This window comes from Seriola dumerili, unplaced genomic scaffold (genome assembly GCF_002260705.1).
Source record: "Seriola dumerili isolate Sdu_G_001 unplaced genomic scaffold, Sdu_1.0 BDQW01000800.1, whole genome shotgun sequence".
NCBI classification, from domain to species: domain Eukaryota; kingdom Metazoa; phylum Chordata; class Actinopteri; order Carangiformes; family Carangidae; genus Seriola; species Seriola dumerili.
In genome coordinates this window covers 924,815-947,016 of record NW_019175055.1, presented here as the reverse complement: position 1 = coordinate 947,016, position 22,202 = coordinate 924,815, and the positions used below count along the sequence as shown (strand labels likewise).

The 22,202-nt window shown below is 42.7% G+C and overlaps 1 protein-coding gene across 1 annotated transcript in view; it reads right to left on the bottom strand.

The window, feature by feature from the left end:
* nphp4 (nephrocystin 4) overlaps positions 1–22,202 on the bottom strand; it is a 162,883-nt gene that overhangs the window by 92,879 nt on the left and 47,802 nt on the right. The window contains exons 7-8 of the mRNA XM_022765934.1: positions 15,573–15,757; positions 11,513–11,648 (exon numbers count right to left, since the gene is read on the bottom strand). Coding sequence (XP_022621655.1) covers positions 11,513–11,648; positions 15,573–15,757 — 321 coding nt within the window. The remainder of the gene's footprint in view (positions 1–11,512; positions 11,649–15,572; positions 15,758–22,202) is intronic.

Below are 22,202 nucleotides of genomic sequence, written 5' to 3'. Positions count from 1 at the left end.
CTCCACACTGTGCACCACAGGTGCCTTTACTGTAGCCGGCCCTAAACTCCGCCCCCTCCCCCAGACTGCACCAGAGCACATCTGTTGCTTCTTTCAGGTCAAAACTCAAAACTCACTTGTTTAGGCCGACCCTTCCCTGGTATATGTATATATATGTTTATATCTGTGTATACTGTGTATATTTAATTCTTTATCTTGTTTCTAATAGTTTTTATTTGCTTTATAAAGGTGCTTACAATTAAAATGTATTATTATATTATGTGAATGAAGTGATAAAAATGGAACCACATGTTACTGTCGTGAACAAATGTGGCTGGAAATAAACATTAAGGAGGGCTGGAACTGTCAGTGCATGATAAACTCACCATAATGTACATTTCCATGGCACCACTTCACTACTGAGTCACATAATGCTCACCACTACGCTTCTTTCAGCTTTGACTATGCTGTTTATATAAGGCCTATCACTGAGTCTCTGTTTGAAAAATGACAGAATGTGAAAAAAATAAGCTTAATCCATGAAATGGTAAAACGAGTGCACGTACAAAGAAGTAAAAACTGGTGGGATCCGGCAAATATCAAGAGATAAGAACAAAATCCATGAGAGGGAAGGTTTGTGGAAAAGACTTATTAAGGCTTTTTAAACAAATATAACACAATACTCCATTAAAAATTTTATTGTTTTTTAAAATCATTTTCAGGTAGAAAACAGTGTGGTTGGTGATTTGCTTGCACTGTTAGACGTGTAACGTGTTTTCCAGCTCTGGAACAGTTTACTGCCACATGTCTGACCTTTATCTGATATCTGCAGCAGGATGTCTCCGGCACCGGCAGCTCTTTGTCCACTAACTCTTCAGAGTGGTGTTGAAAATGCGATGATCAGTCTGTTATATGGAAATGTTCCTCCGGCGGCCGGGTTTCGTTTTGTGGTTTCATATCAAACCTCAGACAGAAAACAAAGCTGTTCTGTAGGTGACAACCACCGTCTCCGACTCTTTCTTTGAGCCTCATATAGTGTCTGAAAAACGGGCTAGCTGCCAAACCTGGCGCCGCGTGTGCAAATATCCGGATGAGAGCTTAGTGCAGGGCGAAAAACAGTAAGTATGTTTAAAGGTCGCGCGATAATGGTTACACTTCCTCAGACGCTCGGTAATCGACTGTGCCATTCAGCGAGCCCGGTCGGGGTCAAGGGTGACGCGGCGCGAAAATGTGACGCGGGTGACACATTCATTACTGGTTGTGCGCCGGCCCAGTTACTCAGACGGAGAACCCATTTCACAACATGACACGTATCAAAACTGTCAACATCCTTTTTCAGCAGCAACACGAGTTTGCTGTCTCACAGCAGCTTGGGAGAGTCGCCAATTACTGTTCCGAGGATGTGATTCCAGTCTGACAGTCTCTCAGAAGCGTAACGGCGGTTAGTGAGAGGATGCAACCAAGTATCTCCTCCCTAACACGTCCCTCTCTTCCCCTCCGTCTATCCATCTATCTGCTCTGCTTCCATTCTTCTGAGACTGCGACCTACTGGAAGTCACTCACTCGTGTCGGTGCTTTGGATGACTGCAGCTGTCACGCCTCCCGACAAATTGTTTCCTGGCAAAAGGACAACGACGCGTGGGCCAGCACTGCCTCCTGCCCCGGTTTCCCCCCGGACCAGCCCCCTCCATTAGCAAAGAGTTAGTGCTTGTCAGCAGAAGAAGGTAGGCAACAACAAGCCCCATCATCTCGCATTAAGGCGTTCGTAACTGTATTACGCGGCTCAGCTGACGAGCAGCGCCGAGCTAACGGCAGCGTGTCGCCGATGAAGTTACAGCACAAATAAATTGGCGCTGACAGATCACAATTAGGAGAGTTGTCATCGCCTCACGTCAGCTGTCAGTGACCCGAGTGTTCTCAAGTGAGTGAATCACGCAGTGTGGAAGGTGTCCTCAGTGGATGACTGACTGCACGATGCTCTACGTTGTACTCCATTTCTTTCACTGCTCAAATTAATGAGTTTGTCAAGGAGCCAAGAGACGAGCGACGAAAAAGGTTCAAATAGTTTACAAGTGTTTGCATCAATCCTCTGTGAGAGGCCTGTGACACGGCTCATGTCTGCGCTGCTGGTAAATGGAAGAGAAAATCAATCAATTATACGACTAGTTTATTGGTTTATGATTTTGTTTGTTCTTGTAACATCCTATCGTGAAAATAAAACTGTCACAACATCAGATCGTGTCTTATTTTTTTTTTGGCTGCATCCACTCAGTAACGTTATGACACAAATATATTTGAGGTCTTTGTGTGACGGACATTTCTGCCGCTTAATCGTGGCGTCGGCGTGTCGGACTGAGCTTCTCTCGTGAGTTAGCTGAACGCTCCTTCGCTTGAAGACGAGTCTCAGGAACACGGCGACTGACAGACTGAGTGGATTTGCACTGACCAACGTCCATCATGATTTTGGAAATGACGTTCTGCAGGAGTTTGATGCGACGTTCAGATGCAGGATGAACTTGTTATAAGTAGGAATACTACTTTCATTTTATTGTCTCATTTGGCTTTTGTTTGTTCATTGTAGCAGCTTGGGTTTGTCTTGTTGTTGCGTATTGTTATTACTGTCTTTTTGTCTAAATGTTCTTATGATGATGATGATGATGCTAAATGAGGGAATCTGTTGTCTGCCTAAAACTCTGTTTACTCACAAAGACGGAGAAACATTCATATTCTTTTTGTCAGACGCTGCATCTGTTTTGTACATCTCAGTTATTGTGGAAGTGAGCGGACACACAAGCCTGTTTTCCATTGTCACCATCAGCCTTGAGTGGTTGGAGACATGCTCTGTTTGAATATCTCTAATTCTGACTTCTCCATTCTTCCAATGGAAACAATGGTAAGAGGAATAAAGCGATTTCCGTCCATGTAGCATTGGCGAGGTTCTCCAACAATGCCTCCGCAGCCGCCATTGTGTGCGACTGTTGCATACAGCTGCAGTGTTCCTATTGTCATTAAATGATCACGTGTAAACCAGCAGTTACATCTCAAACATCATGGAACCGTCAGAAAGGGAATGAGTCGAGTTTCGATAAAACAAAAAGTGCAAAGAGATGAATGAAACTTTGGTGTGAATGAAACCTACTGAGAGTTTTCTGCTGAGTCTCCAGAATAATGGAGATGCTGATCCTGTAAGGAGATGTTGCTGTCGAGTTTTTAAACGTCACTTTTCATTGCTGTGAGATGGAATTGCGTTCAAGTCCATTGTTTTGAGGAGGAGGCGTAAATCTCAGGACTATATCTAAACAATCTGCACTGATATTAAATATAAATGTTTTTTTTTTTTAGTCTACAGAGGAAAATAATCAATGTTGTGTGAAGGGCAGCATCACACTGTAATATTATATCCTCATATTCAATTAATGCCAGGTTTCATACCACGAATCAATACAGTACGTGAACGAGCAATTACAGTAATAATATGGTGGGAGATGCAGGGAATTAAGGCTACCGTCATCTTAATATTTTGGGGCGTCGTAATTACTGAGCGAAGCAGCGAGCGGAGCAACTAATTGCAACTCTCGAACATACGTTCACCCTGCCTTTCTTTTTCCTCCATGGCTTCTTCTTCTTCAGGTTTTCGTCTTCAACAGGCAGCAGAGTGATGTGGAAGTGTGGACACGGTAGGATAGAGTTTCCCTGTGTGCAGCCCACCGAGGCATGAGCACCGAGAGGGATGCTGGGTAATACAATGGAGGCCTTGATGAGGACGGGGAAAGAGACTGAGAGAATGAAAGAGAATGAAACAGTAAAACGGCAAAAGAAGGCGGGAAGAAGAAAAGGGGAAAGACAGGAAGTGGACACGGTTTATTTGACTGCCGGAAAAACTTTGATTATTTGATGTTGGTGGAACCCAGACCCTCTCTGAGAACAGCCTATCAGACAAATTCCCAGTTCCTCTCCTCTCCCCAGCCTCCTTCATTTAAATTGTTATCTCCATCCGTCTGACTGCTGCTGAGGAGCATGAAAGAAGTCCGCTCAAAGGCTCAGAGAGAGAGAGAGAGAGAGAGAGAGAGAGAGAGAGAGAGAGTGTGTGGTGCAGATAGAGCGACCCAATCATGACTAAAATCAAAAATACCAAAGAGGACAAATGACGACACTGCATGATTTTCTTTCTTCACAACCAAAGGCAATGAGGGCAGTGCAATTTTGTAAAAAGGAGGCCATCCGCGGTCTTTGTCTTACAGTGAGGAGCAGACGGTCTCCTCGGCACAGCGAGGATGAGACAGAGACGGCGGTCTCGCAGCACCCGGCGATTGCCTCTGTGTTGCAGCGGTAATGTTTTGAGAGAGAAGGGATTACAACAAAATTGTTTTACTCTTTCTCACCCACCTTAGCCCCCTCAGAACACATCAGAGGACATCATTGTATTTAATCAGAGGAAGGCACAACAGGAAAAGCAGGCTGCGCCCCTCCAAACACAGAGGACGCTCCCTCCCTCAAGTTGCACTTACGCAGCACCATCTAGTGGCGGAGTTCACAGTCTGAGGCAGAGCAACACGGGAAATGATGGAGAAATGATGGAAAACAGGTTCAGTAGTCCATTATACGGGACTCTCTGTGGTCCACTCACGGCTGAATCCACACACAAGTCAGAGTGCTGCAGGCGTTTGTTTGTGCCCTCAGCTTCAGGCTGAACTACAGAGTCATTTGTTATTATTATTATTATTATTATTATTATTGATTCCTACCATGTTACTCAGCAGGACCTCGAGGTATATTCTATTCTATAGTCATGTTATTGTCATTGTCATTTATTTATACTATTCTATTATCCCTACAGTTCTATAATATATCATATATATCTTTTTCACATTTATCATATATATTACATTTTACTATACCTCCTTTCATTGCTTCACTCTGAACTGAAACTTCAAAACATCCTGTTTATTTAGATTCTGTTTCATCTGACACTTCAGTTCCTTTCATCGCTTCAGTTTCAGGTAAAGTTTATTATTCTTTAATATTATATGTCCCTATATCGAGATATATGTTAAATAAAAGGAGATGTATTATTATTATCACATATATACATCCTCTGTATATATGAAGATATAAGTTTATAACATTTATGAAATACCTGTAGTAAAATTTGTACATGTGCTTATATTAAAAACATCTATATGATGGATTTTATCTGGTATAACATGTAGCAGGATATGTGTTAACAACATATATTTAATTTATATATGCTAATTTATTAAAACAACATACATATCAAGAGTCTGTATGCTTATATATATTTTTCTGATTCATTTCTTATAAATTCCAGCCTTTGGGATGGGTATATATGGACATAACATATGTCTACAATATGAGCATACATACATATTTGTATGGGCTAAACATATGTCAGTATATGAAATTGTTCCAATTTCTAATAGTTTTAATATATAATTTTTATGTACATATATAAAACATATATTTCATATATGGAAATTCAATATATTTACATATATTACATTTGTATATGAGACAGTGAAACTATTTCAAATAACTTGTGTAACTCGTACTATTTGCTTTTAAATTGTGTTTTCTACTCAATTAAAGTCTCACGTGTCAGTATATTATATATTATTCAACCGTACATGTACAGATACAAATACATACGACACTCAGGAAGTCTTACACGTATGTTTCTGTCGCAGTTCATTCATTCTCTTCTCTCTCTCTCTCACTGCCTCTCCTGTCCATTTCACACCCTGCCGTGCCCTCCTGACCTGCAGTAACCCCGGCCTTCCCACCTTCCAGCCACCTGACTCTCACCTGTTCCCCACTCTGGATTTTGCCTTTTGCCTGGTTTATCTTTGTGTCTGTTGCTGACCATGACCTGAGCCCCGACTACTCCCACTGTTTGCCCTTCCCCTGCTTCTGCTTGCTGAGCCTTAATAAAGGTGAACTGCTGTGAACTTTTACCGCCGTCTCTGAGTCATGCTACTGAGTCCTCCTAAACCAGAGCTGTGACACACTGCATTAATCCACATTTCTGTACACTGGCCGAGGACACTGGACTGTATATAGCTCTCCGACTTGAGTTTATTGTATTTTTTTTCAACGCATTGTTTACTCTGCGTCTTGTACATCTTTGTAATTTTGATTTATAGTGTAGTTCTAACTTATGTTTTTCTTCTGCTCTGCTGTAGTCAATTCTGAATCTTTATCGAGCCTTTTCCTTCTGTTGCTGTAATACAATTTCTCACACCTAGAGTCAATTTCCAATACCATGATTTCTCATAAGAATACAGCCTCGCAAAACAAGCTGCATAGAATCTGCAGACACTGCTGTCAATAGCCATATTTAAAGCATTGACATGTTTAGTTTTTTGACTGAATGGCATTAGAAAATACACCAAGGTCAAAAGGCCAAAGTCTCTAGTGCATTTTCCAAAAATATAACTGAGTTATGAGTGGTGGTAAAAATTCAATTTAAAGCAACGCCATTGATTTTCTTGCAGGTTTAAGTACCAGCAGAGATCACAAGGGCCTGAAAAGTCTTGGAGGTTGTGGCAGCAATCAGACATGAACCTTCACATTTATGGTTCACGAGTGGTGTCAAGTGGTGTGAAGTGCTGTTGACAGTGTACAGCTGCCTGCCCTGAAGGCGCACCTTAGCTAAACACAGATATAACACCTCAAAAGCATCACATCTCTGCCAGCTGTGATAGAGTGCAGGAGTGTAGACTGTACAAAGTCCCATCCCGCTCAAGTTTTAGCAGTCAGCTGACTGCTGCTGCTGCTGCTAGTATCAAACCTTTATCAGTCAACACCCGAGACAGATCAGGCTCTGGATTAACACTCACAAATAACATATGCACACATCAGCACACACACACACACACACACACACTCCACTCCCACACACAGACAGAAATTACTCTCCACCTGCTAAATATCTCTCACCTCATCAAACAGTCATGCCAGAGAAGGCGAAGGTGGTGAAGTAGAGTGTGGTAGGAGATCTTTTTTTCTTTCTGTCACCCACACAACAGTTTTTGCCTTTGCTATTCTGGGATGATGACAGACATCAGTTTGACGGTTCTATCGGCTTTATTAGAAATTTTCAACCCGGGTGAACTTTTTTCAATAAAAGGCAAGAATCCCATTGGAGCATCAGTAAAATTCAAGGCAATCTGCGTCATACATTTCGAGATATCCTGCGTGCAAAGTGAATATTTTGGACTATAGGGCTGGTAGGTGTGATAGGAAAGTGTCCAAAATCGAAAGCATTCCTCCTCTGACCTAACTTTATGGCAGTCTGCCCATTTACATGTTCACATTTTCTGTGTACAAGTGGAAAGTTTGTTCCAACGGGGGCAAAAGAGGAAAAAAGGATCAGGGAGTCGTCAAAAACACGAGGCTCCATCCTCTGGGGAACATGAACTTCCACAGTTGATGTCAAGGATATAAGGTTAGTTTTCCTATTCCTTCTTTTTCCCTTGCAGAGACTGGCAGAGTGCAACAGAAACCTGAATCAAGCTCTGAACAATGGCTGAGACACATTTGCTCAGTTTCATGGCGCTGATAGACGGTGTAATAACACACACCATAAACTGGACCTGTGTGCTGCCTGTAAATGTAATGTTTTATTGTCTGTAGCCTGTTTATTAATCTCTTCCGCCACATACTACTTCAGCTTTACAACTTCCTTCTCCACAATGACAACCAGAATCTTTTTTTTATCGCTGTAAAAAACAGCTACTTCACAAAGAGTATGTCAAGTCAAGTTTTATATGTACAGCTCCAAATCACAACACAAGTTATATCCAGGCGCTTTTCATACAGAGCAGGTCTAGATCGTACTCTTCACAACATTGATTACAGAGACCCAACAATTCCCGGCATCAGCGAACACCTGGCGACAGTGGCGAGGAAAAACTTCCTTTTAAGAGGCAGAAACCTCGAGCAGAACCGGATTCAGGGAGGGCGGCCATCTGCCTCGACCGGCTGGGTTGGAGAGAGACGGATTTGTGATGTGACGACCTTATTCCTTTTGAGTTTACAGTACATCAGAGTAAAACGCTAGTCAAACACGAGAACAGCAAACACTCTGTATATTCTCATAATTCATTTCCAAACTAACGACTGAAATAAATGGTCTCAATAAAAACATGCAGTCATGTAATTTTTAGCCACCAGAACCAGAAGAACCAGAAGCTGCAGTTCCTCTAATGGCCACTAGAGTCTGGCTCCAACAGTGAGTCAGTCCCCATAGACTCCCATGTTAAAATGTCCAACTTTACAGCAGAAATAAACATGTTTACAGCCTGGTACAAAAACTGTTTTGGTCTCTAGAGCTAATTTCCTCCTTCATGACACCTGTTTATATAACTCACCTGTTTACATTTTATTAAGGACTAAAGTTATGGAGGATTGAGGGGCGTGGCCTCTTTGAGTGACAGGTGGGTAAGTGTATGATTGACACAAACTGGCACTCACCGAAGTCTCAGCTACACATACGTCCCTCCTCTTTGACCATTTTTGGATTAGCTGGGAGTTAGGGGGCGGACTCAGATGCTGCCAAGATGGCGACAGTGAAGCAGCTCACTCTGAGCTTCAAAACCGCTCTTCAGAAACCTGTTGGTGATGTCACAGAGGCAACGTCCATACTAAGTTACAGTCTATGAGATAGACAGGAAATCCAGGGAGAGAGTAGCGGAAGGAGACGCAGCGAATGATCTGGGCAGCCGGGAGTCGACTTGAGGACTCGCTGCTCAGGGGATTTGAACTCTAACCATTCGGCCATCAGGTCGCTCACAATATATGTGATTCTGAGTGAAATGCATCAACTATTGCCTGAACTGACATAATGTCTGGGACAGACATTCATGTTCAGTTGTAACCAGTTCAGTGATCCTCTGACTTTTCATCTAGCGCCATCACCAGGTCAAGATTTCAATTTGTCCAATACTTTGTTTATGATCAAATAGATGCAAAATAAAATTAAGGCCATTCCCATCGACCTCAGCTGCTCACACAGTCATTAGCGATGCTGGAACTTTGACACAACACTAACAGCCTTGTTTTTTTTCCTGCATCTCTTTTTCTATTCTGAAAAGCCGCAAACTATCATAATTGAAACACAGAGACAAACAAACCATGAGCAGTGTTTACTACATCTTCCAGACAACAGGCGTACAATTCCTTGGTTGTGAAAGTCACACTGTTTGGTGATTATTCAGATCATGACACGTCAGGAAAAAGCTGGTGGTGTGGTCACATAAAAGTGAAAATGAAACAGTAAAGCAACAAAGATGGTGATGATAGTGAGCTATTTGTCACTTGAGCTGTGATGTTTCAAGCTCTTTTATAAAAACGCTGTTTTCCACCTAAACAATATATATATATATATATATATATCATGTGTCAACAGGAACAATCACTCTCATCCATGGTTAAAAGAAAAGGGGGGAAACTGTCCATTTACAACAGACTATGTCATGCTGTTGCTGAGATAGGAATGGGTGAATTAATACATAAATGCAAATGTAGCACGGCGCTCCGATGACCGAGTGGCTGGTTGTTTATTCTGCTGCTTTTAATTGGTGATCTCGTGACCCCTGCTTGTATAAAAGACACGCAGTAACACAATGAGAGCCCAGCCTTGGCATGCATTAAGTGTTGAAGGCTCACCCACACACATAATCACCACAGTCTTTCTGTGGTATTCCACGCCATGAGCGGTTGTTGAGTGGTGCGGCTTGAATTCGGAAATTACTTCCCAGGGGACGTGTTGACTGTGTCGTCCTACAACAGGTGCCGGCTGCTGCTCTGTGTAACTCATATGGACAGAGGGAAGATATGATGGGACTCCAAATTGGGATTCAACTAATAACTAACAATATTTTATGGATTCATAAAGCTGAAGATTTGCGGTGTTGTTGTTATTTTTTATTTTAACCAATCACAGCAGCAAAAGCTTCTGCCTCTAAAAGACCTTTTACATCATTACACACAACTCTGAACTAATTAAAAATGTCTAGGAGAGATTTTATGTTATACATTATATGATGTATTTTATGTTCCTCAAAAAAAAAATAGGCAACTTAAATTCAATCCTCCTTTTAGAAATTAGCGCTGAACAAAAATGACCGACCATTGTTCCAGTTTTTGATTTCAGCCTATTGCATCGACAAATCAGCATAATGGCTCGGTCAACTTTAAATTACAGGCGGCCCAAAACACTGATTACATACTTTTCACCATCATCTATTACAGTCAGCTGCAAAGTGAGAGGAGATTACACGGGCTCTAACTGAACGTTGATGTGAATTAAAAAGAGACCTGCAAAAATCCTTAGACTGGGGGGCGGGGGGTTCAACCGAAAACTGTTGAGAACTAAAGAAAGCTTGTTGAGCTTTTTGTTTACTTATTCTTTTATCAGATGTTTCCTAATTTAAATCATAGCCTTACTAGTTTTCTTACTAGTTTTTATTTAGGGCAAAGTTCCGGCTGCTTGTGTTGACACAATATTAAACAGAGACACATTTCAGAAGCTTGACATATTTTGATAAAGGAATACAAAAAGGATTGTGTTCCTCAAAGTCAGGTACTGATTGAAAGTGGTACCTGACAGAGCCCGACCTCTGACTGGATATGTATTGTCTGATTTTTGATATAGATATTAACCTTTGACTGTTTGACTGTTTATAGATATATTGTTATATAAACATGTGAGTTATATAAACAGGTGTCATGGAGGAGGAAATTAGCTCTAGAGACCAAAACAGTTTTTGTACCAGGCTGTAAACATGTTATTTCTGCTGTAAAGTTGGACATTTTAACATGGGAGTCTATGGGGACTGACTCACTGTTGGAGCCAGACTCTAGTGGCCGTTAGAGGAACTGCAGCTTCTGGTTCTTCAGCATTGGCTTCATTTTTCGGCCTTGGTTGATGCTTGTAAAAAAAAAAATAATAGCAGCATCTTGCTGTGGGGTGCAAAAACAGAGAGCAACCTCAGAGCACATATTTAAATTCCCCACATTTCCCAGAAATCCTTTCAACATTCATGAAAATCGGTGCCTGTGCAGGCTGCATTTCAGCAGTGGCAGGATCCACATGTTTTTTTTAAAGAAATAAAAGCTGTGGAGTGAATGATATTACCCATCATCCATCACCAGGATGGCAACATTTCGAAGCTTGGCATCAAGTCAAGTCACGTTATTTATATGGCCGGAAATCACAAATTTGCCTCAGGCGACTTTCCAATCTGTAAACCCTCTGTCCTGAAACTGGGGTTTAAGTTTCCTGCAAGCAGAACATGAAGAGGTGGCGAGAGACAAGCAGCAACAGCAAAAGCCTGCGATCCCTGTCAGTTAAGACGACATGCTCCAAGACAAACCACATTTCAAGAGCGAGGTAAGATGCTGTCTCATTGAAAGACCCCCCCAAAAAATAAATAAATAAAGGGACAGATGAACCTCCACATTACCAAATAGAGTGTGTGTGAGTGTGTGTGTTCTTCTGCATCTCTCTTACCATAGTCTCTCGCCCAACCGGAGCAGAGAAGACGTACTCCAGCTGGAAGACAACTGCCAAAGCCTGATGATTGGTCATCTTGAGCTGCAGGCTGCTGCGAAGGCCCAACACCTGAGGGAGGGGCGACGCTGCAGAGCTGAGGAGAGAGTAAAGACACACACACACACACACACACACACACACACACACACACACACACACACAATGAAGGAGTGAAGGATGAGTGAAGGAGCTATGATGGGAAACACATATACAGATTACGAAAATGCTGACGGCCCCTGTCTGTGTTTTCATAGTTTTACTTGTTATTAAACGGAGGAGAAATCGATGTGTTGGAGGGTTTAGAAATCACTGGCTAAATGTTCCCTGGCAAACACCGGCCTCCTGCGTGAGCAGTGGAACAGCACTTCTCCGCATTCGTCATTCACAGTTTGCATACACCACAGGCGGGAGCATACTGTGGAGCGCCGGCGTGTCACGAGGTGGGGCCGAGCGCCTTTTTTCTTTTTTCGCTTCGCGGACTCTCTGGAGAAATGGAACAGGCGAGCACTTCAGATTTTTTTTTCTATTTTTTTCTCTCCCTCTTCCCCTGCTGTTGGAAGCACCAGGCATAACACAAGCAAGACAGACTGTCAGCTCTCACTGGCAGCACCAAAAAAAAAAAAAAACGGAACACATCATAATTATTGCCTTCACTGGTGTTATCAAACTAAAGCTCTTCCCTCTTGCATCAAAACAGGAAAATGCTTAACATACGATACGACGGAAGGAATTATTTGGATCATAATGACGATTATTGTTGTTCATATAATAGAGTAATTGAGCACAGATTGTCAGTTAGCATGTGATTGTGTTGATTATGCATTTGCATGTTTGTGCACTCTGTTCTTATAAGGAGACGCCGACGTAATCATCCACATAATCGCCACATCAGCTACTGTCTCATTTCAAGTAGCAAACACCATACATTCTGATTCAGACTCACACTGAGAAGAGGATCATCTTTCACCAGCCATTCAGTTTTTTTAATCTTTTTTTTTTTTTGCCTTTATTGATCAGACTGATCCTTTTATCCAAAAATCCTTTGCATCATTATTTCAAGAAACTCTGCAAAATGTCTCACCTGATCAAACTCACATAAACACCCTGACGCAGAGAGGAATATCACACCGTTATGCTTTGAACCACTCAGGTATCCTGCAGATAGTGCTGTCAGCACAAACACATCTCTTCACAGTCCTCATGGTGGACGTTATGAAGTAAAGACGAATTTAGAGCAAAGAGAACTATCAACAACGCCACGTTTAAACCTGGTATATGTCTGGACCGCCTCTGGTCAAATCCTGATTTTATAACCGTGACGTTGTCTGAAAAAATCACCAAACACAACAACAGATAAAAGACAAAGACTGAGCCGTGATTTCAGCTGGATTTACTGTAACATGATCACTCAGAGAGAAAGGTAGAAGAGACACAATATCTGTCTTTTTTTAAGTTATTTTTTGTGACTTTTGCCTTTATTACAGTCATAGAGAGAGAGAGAGAGAGAGAGAGAGAGAGAGAGAGAGAGGATGACACGCAGCAAAGGGCCACAGATCGGACTCGAACCCCGGCTGCCAGGATGTCACGTGCTCCACCAGGTGAACCACCGAGCTGACTTTATTCATCTTTCTTATTTAGTCTCTGACACACAGCACAGCCTCCATCTGGATCCACAATAGTTTAGTCTTTATTTACTTCAACTCCAGAACGTCACTGACTTTTATTAGAGGCAGGTCTTTATGTCTAACTCACAGTCGTTAGTACGAAGCCTCGTTAGCGATGACTTCTCTCTCTCTCTCTCCCTCCCTCCCTCTCTCCTGCTCTCTTTGCTCGCTGTGTCTCGTGTTTAGTTCTTCATCTGTCTCCTTTAGCGATAATGACACATGGAATCAAAGTAGTTTATCTGCTGTAACGGAGGCGAGGCTCAGTGTATTGGAAGTGCTCCTCCTCTTCCCTGCAGTTCCCGAGCAGCCGGGAAACCAGAGCGGCTCGGTAGACTGAGGCTGACCAGTGGTGGAAACATCATCAGTCAGTCAGTCAGTCACATTCACAATTATAGGGCTGGCCCCCGCTGTTGCAGTCCAGTCAAACATATGACTGTACAATATGAAAATGAGAAACAGCAGCACTTTAAAAATGCTAAATCTCCTAATTTCTGTCACAGCAGCCGAGAGCTTCCCCCAGATCTCTTTTCCTCACTACATCACTATATCATTCTGTAACTCTACCGAATGAGGAACTGTAATCTGTATCACAGCTCTGCTTGAACGGTTCCTTGTGATATATTTGCACAGACTCTCCTCATCACCCACAGGAAAAAGAACTGCAGTCAGAGGCGTGATAGACCTGCAGAGTGTCACCCAAACAGACACTAAACATTTTTTTTTAACCCAAAGCAGTTCTGCTCAGTGGCTCACTGATGCTCCCTGACAACTCATTAATTGAAACTGCTAGCTGTTGTTTACGTGCACCGCTCACAACGTGGTCAGAGGTTCGTTCCCTCACAACATTAATGATAACGAATACGTCCAGTGATTTAACGGGGTGCACTGGGGTGTTTGTGACAGCTGCTGTTAACTTAGAAAAAACAAAGTATGTGAGAGGATCTGATTGTTTTTTTACTCAGCACCTATTCATTAACAAAATGCAGCGCTGCCCCCCCCCCCCCAAGATCCCAAAACTGAAGACTTGAATTTGTGGATACCTCCCATGCAGAAATGTATTTCATATATGGAAAATTCAATATATGAAAGTATACTCATTATGTTGAATGGTTCTCATCCCTGTAATTAAAATCAGTAATGAATGTTAAAGGCAGGATGAAATTCAGCTTCAGGTAGCGGCACCTCTCCGACCTTTGCTTTTAACTGACACCCGAGTGTTTTACTGCTGATCTCAGGCCGACGCTGCTGACCTCACATCCGCAGAAAGGCTCGGACAAGATGAGCACTGAGTGTCATGGTGTCTCAATACAAAACCCAGGGGTAAAAGCAGCGTGACTCATATCTCCTTGATTGCTTATGAGGAGCTCCCACATGCACTGGAACGCACTGCCAGGCTGTTTTTATGAGGGTGGAAGCCTCAACGGCGCTGCTGTGTGAATTGTGAGGCTGGGGTTGGGTTAGGACACGGTTGCTCTTATCTCTCTGAGCAAGGTCACAAACAAAATAAAAACACAATGCATCTAATCCCACAAAACAACAAAAAGCAACAAATTATGTAAACATTTTATTATATTTTTATGTGTAATTATTATTATTATTAGTAGTAGTATTATTATGTGTATTTCTGGACGATTTCTTTTGACAGATGATAGTAGAGACACTGATCTGATGAAGCAGATCGGGTATTGGCATGACGCATCCACATTATGACTAAGAATGGATGTGTGCGCACAGCCTCATATTACCTCACATGTAGAAGGATGATTTCAATCAATTCCACACAGAGAGCTTTACAGATTTTAAATTTGGGAACATAATGTGGATCGGTACTCGGTATCGACCGGTTCCCTGAGTTTGGGGATCGCAACCAGAGTTGTGGAGAAAACTCAGATCAGTGGCTTCCTAAAAATATAGTCTTATTTAGTCTAGTGTGGTTAAATACCTGTAAGTGCGTCATGACTAGAAGCATTTAGTCCAGGTTAGTTCTTTAGTCCATATCAAGTCCATACCGTTTCCGACAATCAAACATCCGGCGCCATCGCAGCGTTTTGGACGTTCGATTGTGAAATGATTCACTTTCTCCAGACGTATGAAAATGAAACTCACAGCAACCTCGCTTTTTCGGAAAAATACAGTTTGTGCTGACTTTACTAGATAAACTTTCAGTCACCTGTCTGTCAGAGGAGGGACCTGCACCTGGAGAGGCTGATGAAAAAAATAAGCACTCGCAAAGATGTACAAAGATTTTTGCACATCTGTGGATTTCATCTGTCAACAGAATGATGTTCCAGCATCTCCTGCAGCCTACAGCAACAGCTCCACTGCAGACATATACACGTGTTTCCTCTGCTCACCTGTCTTTGACCAGGGTGCTCTGTCTGGAGGTGCTGTCTGCCCGCCCTCTGGCCCCCGAGGCTACCAGCTCCAGCACCACCACTTGGGGCTTGTCGAGGAAACACCAGCCATTGTGGACACCGACGTGGAGCCTCCTTTCCTGGATGACAACTGTCCTCAGCGTGCCCTCTGGTCCCGGCTGTTTCTGAGAATCAGAGCGAAGCAGAGAGGAGTTAACTCACGACCTCATCGCCATCCAAAACATCTGGGATGAACTGGACCGCCGACGGTGACCAGTGGCCGACCTCACTAATGCTCACAGGTTCCAAATTCTGGTGGAAAAGTCATATGAACGGGGGCGTCGTGTAGCGTAGTGGTTTAAGCAGGCGCCCCATGTGTAGAGGCTACAGTCCTCGCTGCAGTCGGCCCCGGTTCGAATCCCGCATCGGACGGCCTTTCACTGCATGTCATTCCCCCTCTCTCTGCCTCCCCGTTTCCTGTCACTCTCCACTGTGCTGTCCATTAAAGGCATAAAAGCCCAAAAAAATATACTTTAGAAAAGTCATATGAACGCTCGTGGTTTTGGCATTACATGTTCAACGGTCATACACTTGGGTGTCCACACGCTTTGTTTGGTTGTCCACATACTTTTGGCCATGTAGTGTTTCAAAGCACACGGCAGATGTCTTAAAATTCTCAAATGTCTTGAGAATCTTTACATCATATTTTAAAATACCATGTCATGATGGAAACAACGGAGGATTGCAGATTTGCTTTTAAATCCTGACGACCAAATAAAAAGAACCGTATTATAATTAATAAAACCAAAGCTTTTTAAAAATAATATTCATTAGTTTGTTTGAAAAACATCTCGAAAGTACTTAACAGAGAAAAGATAATCTATTCTAAATTAAAATCCCAACATACTCGTTATGTAACAATAAGGATGATGACACATCCTCAATTACAAAGACTCAGTGACAGCTTGTCCCAATTATCTCCTCGCACTAACCTCAGGTCATCCTGCACCCTGATGGGCTGGACCGACTGTCAGCAGTCAAGTCTCCCTCCTGCACCACACCACGCGACTGATTAGAAACCTTTTTACAGAGGTTTAAATATTTTGATTTACTCACATTGTTATGAATCTTTTTTTTATTTTTTAAACTGAATATGGTCAGCCATCAAATCCCCACTGAGAACTAATGTGTAGCGGTCTACAGAGTCCCTCTGACAAAACACAAACAACTTGTCCAGACCACAAGTTCAAACACCTTTGCTGTTTACTTGTGACCTTGCTGTGTTTGCTATCATAATGAATTTAATAAGCCACACATGAGGGGAATACAGAAGAGATCTGGCTGCCGACAAATTCACCACAGAAACTTCACCATGGAGAGGTTCAGGCGCTGGTATCACTGCAGCAGTTTACAGATCAAATGGTTGAATTTTGACCTGCCATACTTACCGTAGTTATGTGCACAACCTTTGCTGTTGGGCACTGGATTATTACCAGCTCAATTTTGGTTTTTCTTTCCTAATAAAGTTGGTTTAAAATCTGTCTTATCGCCCTTCCCTCCCATCAAAAGCAGGATTTTAAAAGCTAAAAAATTAGTATTACTAAACTGGAAGTCTCAGTGCTTGAAGAGGCGGCTCAACGAGATGCTTTCTATTGCTAAGATGGAAGCCAAGTTTGACAATGCTCAGTGAGACCTAACCACACGATCTATTAGCCTTGCTGCTATGTTGTATCTCTACTCTGTGTAAGCTCCGTCTTATTCTGTGTAATGTACTGATACTTTAACTTAAGTTTTGTTTTGTGTGGTTCTCCTGGTGGACGGGGACAGTCTAACTGTCTCACCTGTTTATCTTTTGATACCTTGCTCTTGGGAGTTTTGTATATCACTGTGTACTGGGTGATTCGTCTATTGTCTGTCCAGTGTTTATTGAGTGTGAGCATGTTCTAATATAAGACAATCTTAAATAAAAAAATTAGAAGACTCTGTCTGATGGTCTGTTTGTGTTTCCCGTCCTGTTGGACTTTGCTTCAACAGTGTCTCCGTTTTCCTTGATCTCAGCACTTAACAGAACAAACAACCATGTTGTAATGAGCTGGATTTATACTTTAACAGCATAAATGTCTTAGATTTTATGGACAACATGATTATTTTCTTTTTTCAAAATGTACTGTGAGTGCTGATTCACAAACACGTCAACGTGTCAGCAGGCGCCGGTGGAGGCTGGCGCCGCCACCCTGTAGCCGCCGCCGCTAACGCAGAGCTAACTGACGACTGACGACTGCTCGCCGATTGACTGTAAACTCTCTTTACCCCAAAGCGCAGAGCCGTGCTGAGCTTCGCCTCTCGTCCCACTCCTTCCCATTTGTTTCACTTCGCTCTCTTCCCTCGCTCCGTCACATCTCTCACTCCCACTCTCCCTTTCTTTCCCTCTCTTTTCTTGTCATTCTCTCTTTCTGTCCCTCTCGCTGCTTAAAGCCTTCTCCATATCCACCCACACACCTTCTCAATCAAATTAGCATATCAATTCAGCTTTGGCTTCTTTCTTTTCTTTTAAAACAGCAGGAGCAGGAGCAGCAGCCCAGCCTGCCTGGTTACTGTACAGCCTACATCACAGCACAGCTCGCTCTCCTCATGTTACATCTCTGCTCCGACCGACTCCTTCTCTCTGTCCGCTTGTTTATCCTCCTCTTGATATCGTGGCTCATCCTCTAACCTACGAGCTAACGGCCGGTATGTGCTCAGCCGTGGATCAGATTCCCTCCGCTCTCTCCCCTTAGAAAACAAAACCTCTCATCTCGTGCTCAGAAAAAAAAACAGTGTTGGTTTCACATTTGCACGATACTGGCGACTCAAGAACAGACATAATGAATACCCAGAAGGCCTTGCCTATAGAGTCTCGTGTGTTTCTGTCTTGTTTTTGGAAGCTTACTTTTTATTTACCTATAAGAGGACGTGGTGACTCATTAATGCAATGCTCTATGTATAGTTTGTTTTGATTCGTGTCAGCTCTCGTTTGGCTTTGGGAGTGTTACATAACCGTCTTCCAGCTGGATCACATGGGCTGAGGCGTCGTTCAATTAACGTTTGCCGCGCGAGTGCCAAGACTAAGATGTACCCTCACAGAGGAGCGTACATCACACGTTTCAACGCTGGGAATCAACCGCATGCACAGGGCATGCACCGTGACAGGCAGGATAATTACTAATTACCAGAGAAAATGATGAAAAACAAACAACATAACAACATACATTGAATCCCCGTGTGCGCGCTTGCACAGCAGCATCGATCTTTCTGACAACTTGCTGTTGTAGGAAACAGACACTAACGCGGTTTTAATCTCAGGACGTTTATTTACATATTCACATGAACTCGCTGCTTCGTGAGGCTGAATTCTCCCGACGTGACGTATATATTTAATTTGGTCTCAGGTCGCTCTCGTGAAAGAAGAAGTCTTGATCTCACTGAGACTTCCTCCGACCTGTGCAGCTGCGTCAGTCTCATTCATGCTTGTTGTCTTTGTTTGAAATGGATCCTGACTCTGGCATCTTCTTCTACTTGCAGTGTGATGCACTCATTACACAACCTTTTTTCATTTCTGCTTCTCCATTCATGCCGCACAGTTCTGTGCTTGTAATCTGTGTTTTTCTTTTCTGTCAAGTCTTTTAGTTAGTGATGAATTGATGCACCTGCACACTTTACTTCATTTTTTACTATTAGAGTCTAAACAATCATCAAACTTTGCTCATGCATCACGCTTGGTGTTTTATGGGTCAACAGAGTAGCCCCTGCCCTGTGAAGTTCAGTCGGCACATGTAATATGCCAAGACCTACAAAAAAAAAGACTGTATGGACCCTAAACCCAACAGGAAGTCAGCCATTTTGAATTCACTCTGCAATTGTGACCCAGTTTTTTGCGATTTAAAAAACGTGATTCTTTAACAAACTCCTTCTGGAGAATCAATCAGATCCACATCACATTTGGTCAGTCTCACCTTCAGCAACTTTGCGATGCTAAATTGTGAAGCTTTGAGAGTTTTTGTTGAAGGACCTGGCCGTGGCGGCGCGGCGAATTGCAGACGTCTACATGCCAATATCGCCCGCGTGGCGACAGGAAATGTCATGTTTTACAATTTGATCTCCTCCTAGCCAGTTGACAACACCAACCTCAAACTTCATGATGCCTCATTATGAGAAAATTGTGACTTTTTGTTGGCGCGGCGAATTTCGATGTTTCGCCATTAAACAGGAAGTTGTTATAGCTCAAATAAACAATGTCCCATCTGCTCCGAACTTTATATCTGACATCTGCGTGCCGATATGAAGTCATAGTGATTGCGCCGCCTACAGGAAACAGGAAGCAACCCTTTGATTTACATTTGATTTACAGGACTAGCTGCATTTCATACAGCTGGTGTAAATTAGCTGTATATTTTTCTTGCCTTTAAATTGACCTATCCAAAATAATAAAAAACTCTGCCTTTCAGTGAGTGGCACCAAGCAGCAGAAATATGACAGGATATCTGTAAATAACTGCTTTCAGTGACACCCGGATAATAATTATGACTGTGTCTTTTCCTGCACAGTCTGTCTGCAGCCAGTGCCGGGGTAGATGACAGGGAAATGGCTTTGTCTTTTGTTGGACAGGTCTGCCATGAAGTGCTTCAGACAGAGAATAAAAGACAGACAGGGAGAAAGTTGTTTATAGGAGAACATCAGTTAAAGTGTTGCTTTCTGTTCTCTGCATCCCTCTCCTCACTCCCCTCCTCTGAGTTTCTCTTTCATTTATTTCATTGCTCTTTTTTTCTCACTCTGTCAGTTTCTCTTTCTCTCTACCTCTCTTGCTCACTATCCTCTTTCTTCTGCCTCTCGCCTCTGTCTGCTGCCGTCACAGATTTCTTCCTCCCTCGCCTGAAATATGAATATTTTAGAGCTAAGAAGCTTAAAGGGAACAATGAAATGGCCCCCAAGTTAAATTATACTCCATTTCCAGAGTCACAGAAGAGGGACTTTTCTGAGTGATGAGCGCACCGGTGCCATGAGGGTGTGTCTTTCTCTTTCTCTCACACACACACACACACACAGACATACACACACACACACACACAGACATACACACACACACACACACAGACATACACACACACACACACACAGACATACACACACACACACACACAGACATACACACACACACACACACAGACATACACACACACACACACACAGACATACACACACACACACACACAGACATACACACACACACACACACAGACATACACACACACACACACACAGACATACACACACACACACACACAGACATACACACACACACACACACAGACATACACACACACACACACACACACACACACAGATATTGCTTCTAGAAATTGCTAAACTAGACAGCAGCAGTGCAGCCCATCAACATGGCCGCCTCAGAAATCATAATGCACACTTAGGTTAGAAAAAGTGGAATTTCCTCCAAAGCCAACTTGCCTAAATGCTGTTTGCATCATTAAAGGAAGGGGAAGGGGGAGGCAGAATGAAACTAATTTGCATGCTTTTGGAGGCAGTTTGTTTTAGAGCTTTGTTAACAGAGTAAACAAAAGCAGTGCGTTGTAAGAGAAGAGTCGGTGGTGGGGTTTTTTGTCTCCCAATTAGACGAGTCACTCTGGTGTGGGCGTTGTAAAAGGGAAACAAAACATTCTGCTTAACCATCCATTTCCTATTGGAAAAAACAAGAATATAAACTGAGGAAAAAAAAATGCATCTAAGCCAGTGCATCACTATTATCTGCGATGGCTCCTCTCACGGCTGTTAGTCTGCAGTGCATCGAGAGCAACACGGCCTCCAGGGCTCAACAGACATGTTTTCTTAAACTGCAAAACCCACGTTTCTAATGTGTCTGTGATCTCCAGGAAAAATGACCACGTTCCTTTGAAATCAGCAAGTCAAAGATAACTGTGGTGGAAAACATATCTTATCTTGGGGGGGGGGGGGGGGGGTGATATTTATATTTATTTTTGGAGGGTGTTTTTTTTTTCACCCCCCTCCCTCATTTGAATTTCATTCCAAAATAAAATGAGAAAAAACCTCTGAAGTGCAGAGGTGGAAGATTATTTCCTCACTTGAGTATTCACACCTGAAAATGGCATTATCATTGTCAAATATTAAAAACAAAGATTCTCTTAGATTCAATTTACCGGTTCAACTGAAATATTAGTAAGCAAGATTGATTTAGTTGGGGACACTGTCATTTGAATAAAATAGAACTGCTAAAGAGAAAGGAAGTAATTTAGCGTGAATTTAGAAATAATAGCAGTTGGGAGAGAAACGGAAAGCAGGCGACAGCTGCCTCATTGTGCCAGTCTGAGGGAAATGAGTGTAGATTTTCAGAGGAGGAAGAATTAGTTTGTGAAGGTTATTTCTTTGTGCTCAAAGGGCAGGAGATGAAGTGAGAGAGCAAGCTCTCTTTAATGGCTCCAACTGGGACTTATGAAGCTCAAGACAGCCACCGGGTCCTGACCCTGTAATCACTGGGCAGGGACTTCATAAACAGTCGTGACAAGGCTCAGTGGCACTGATCAATACCAGGGTCAGAAGTCCCAATATGGACGTCTGAAA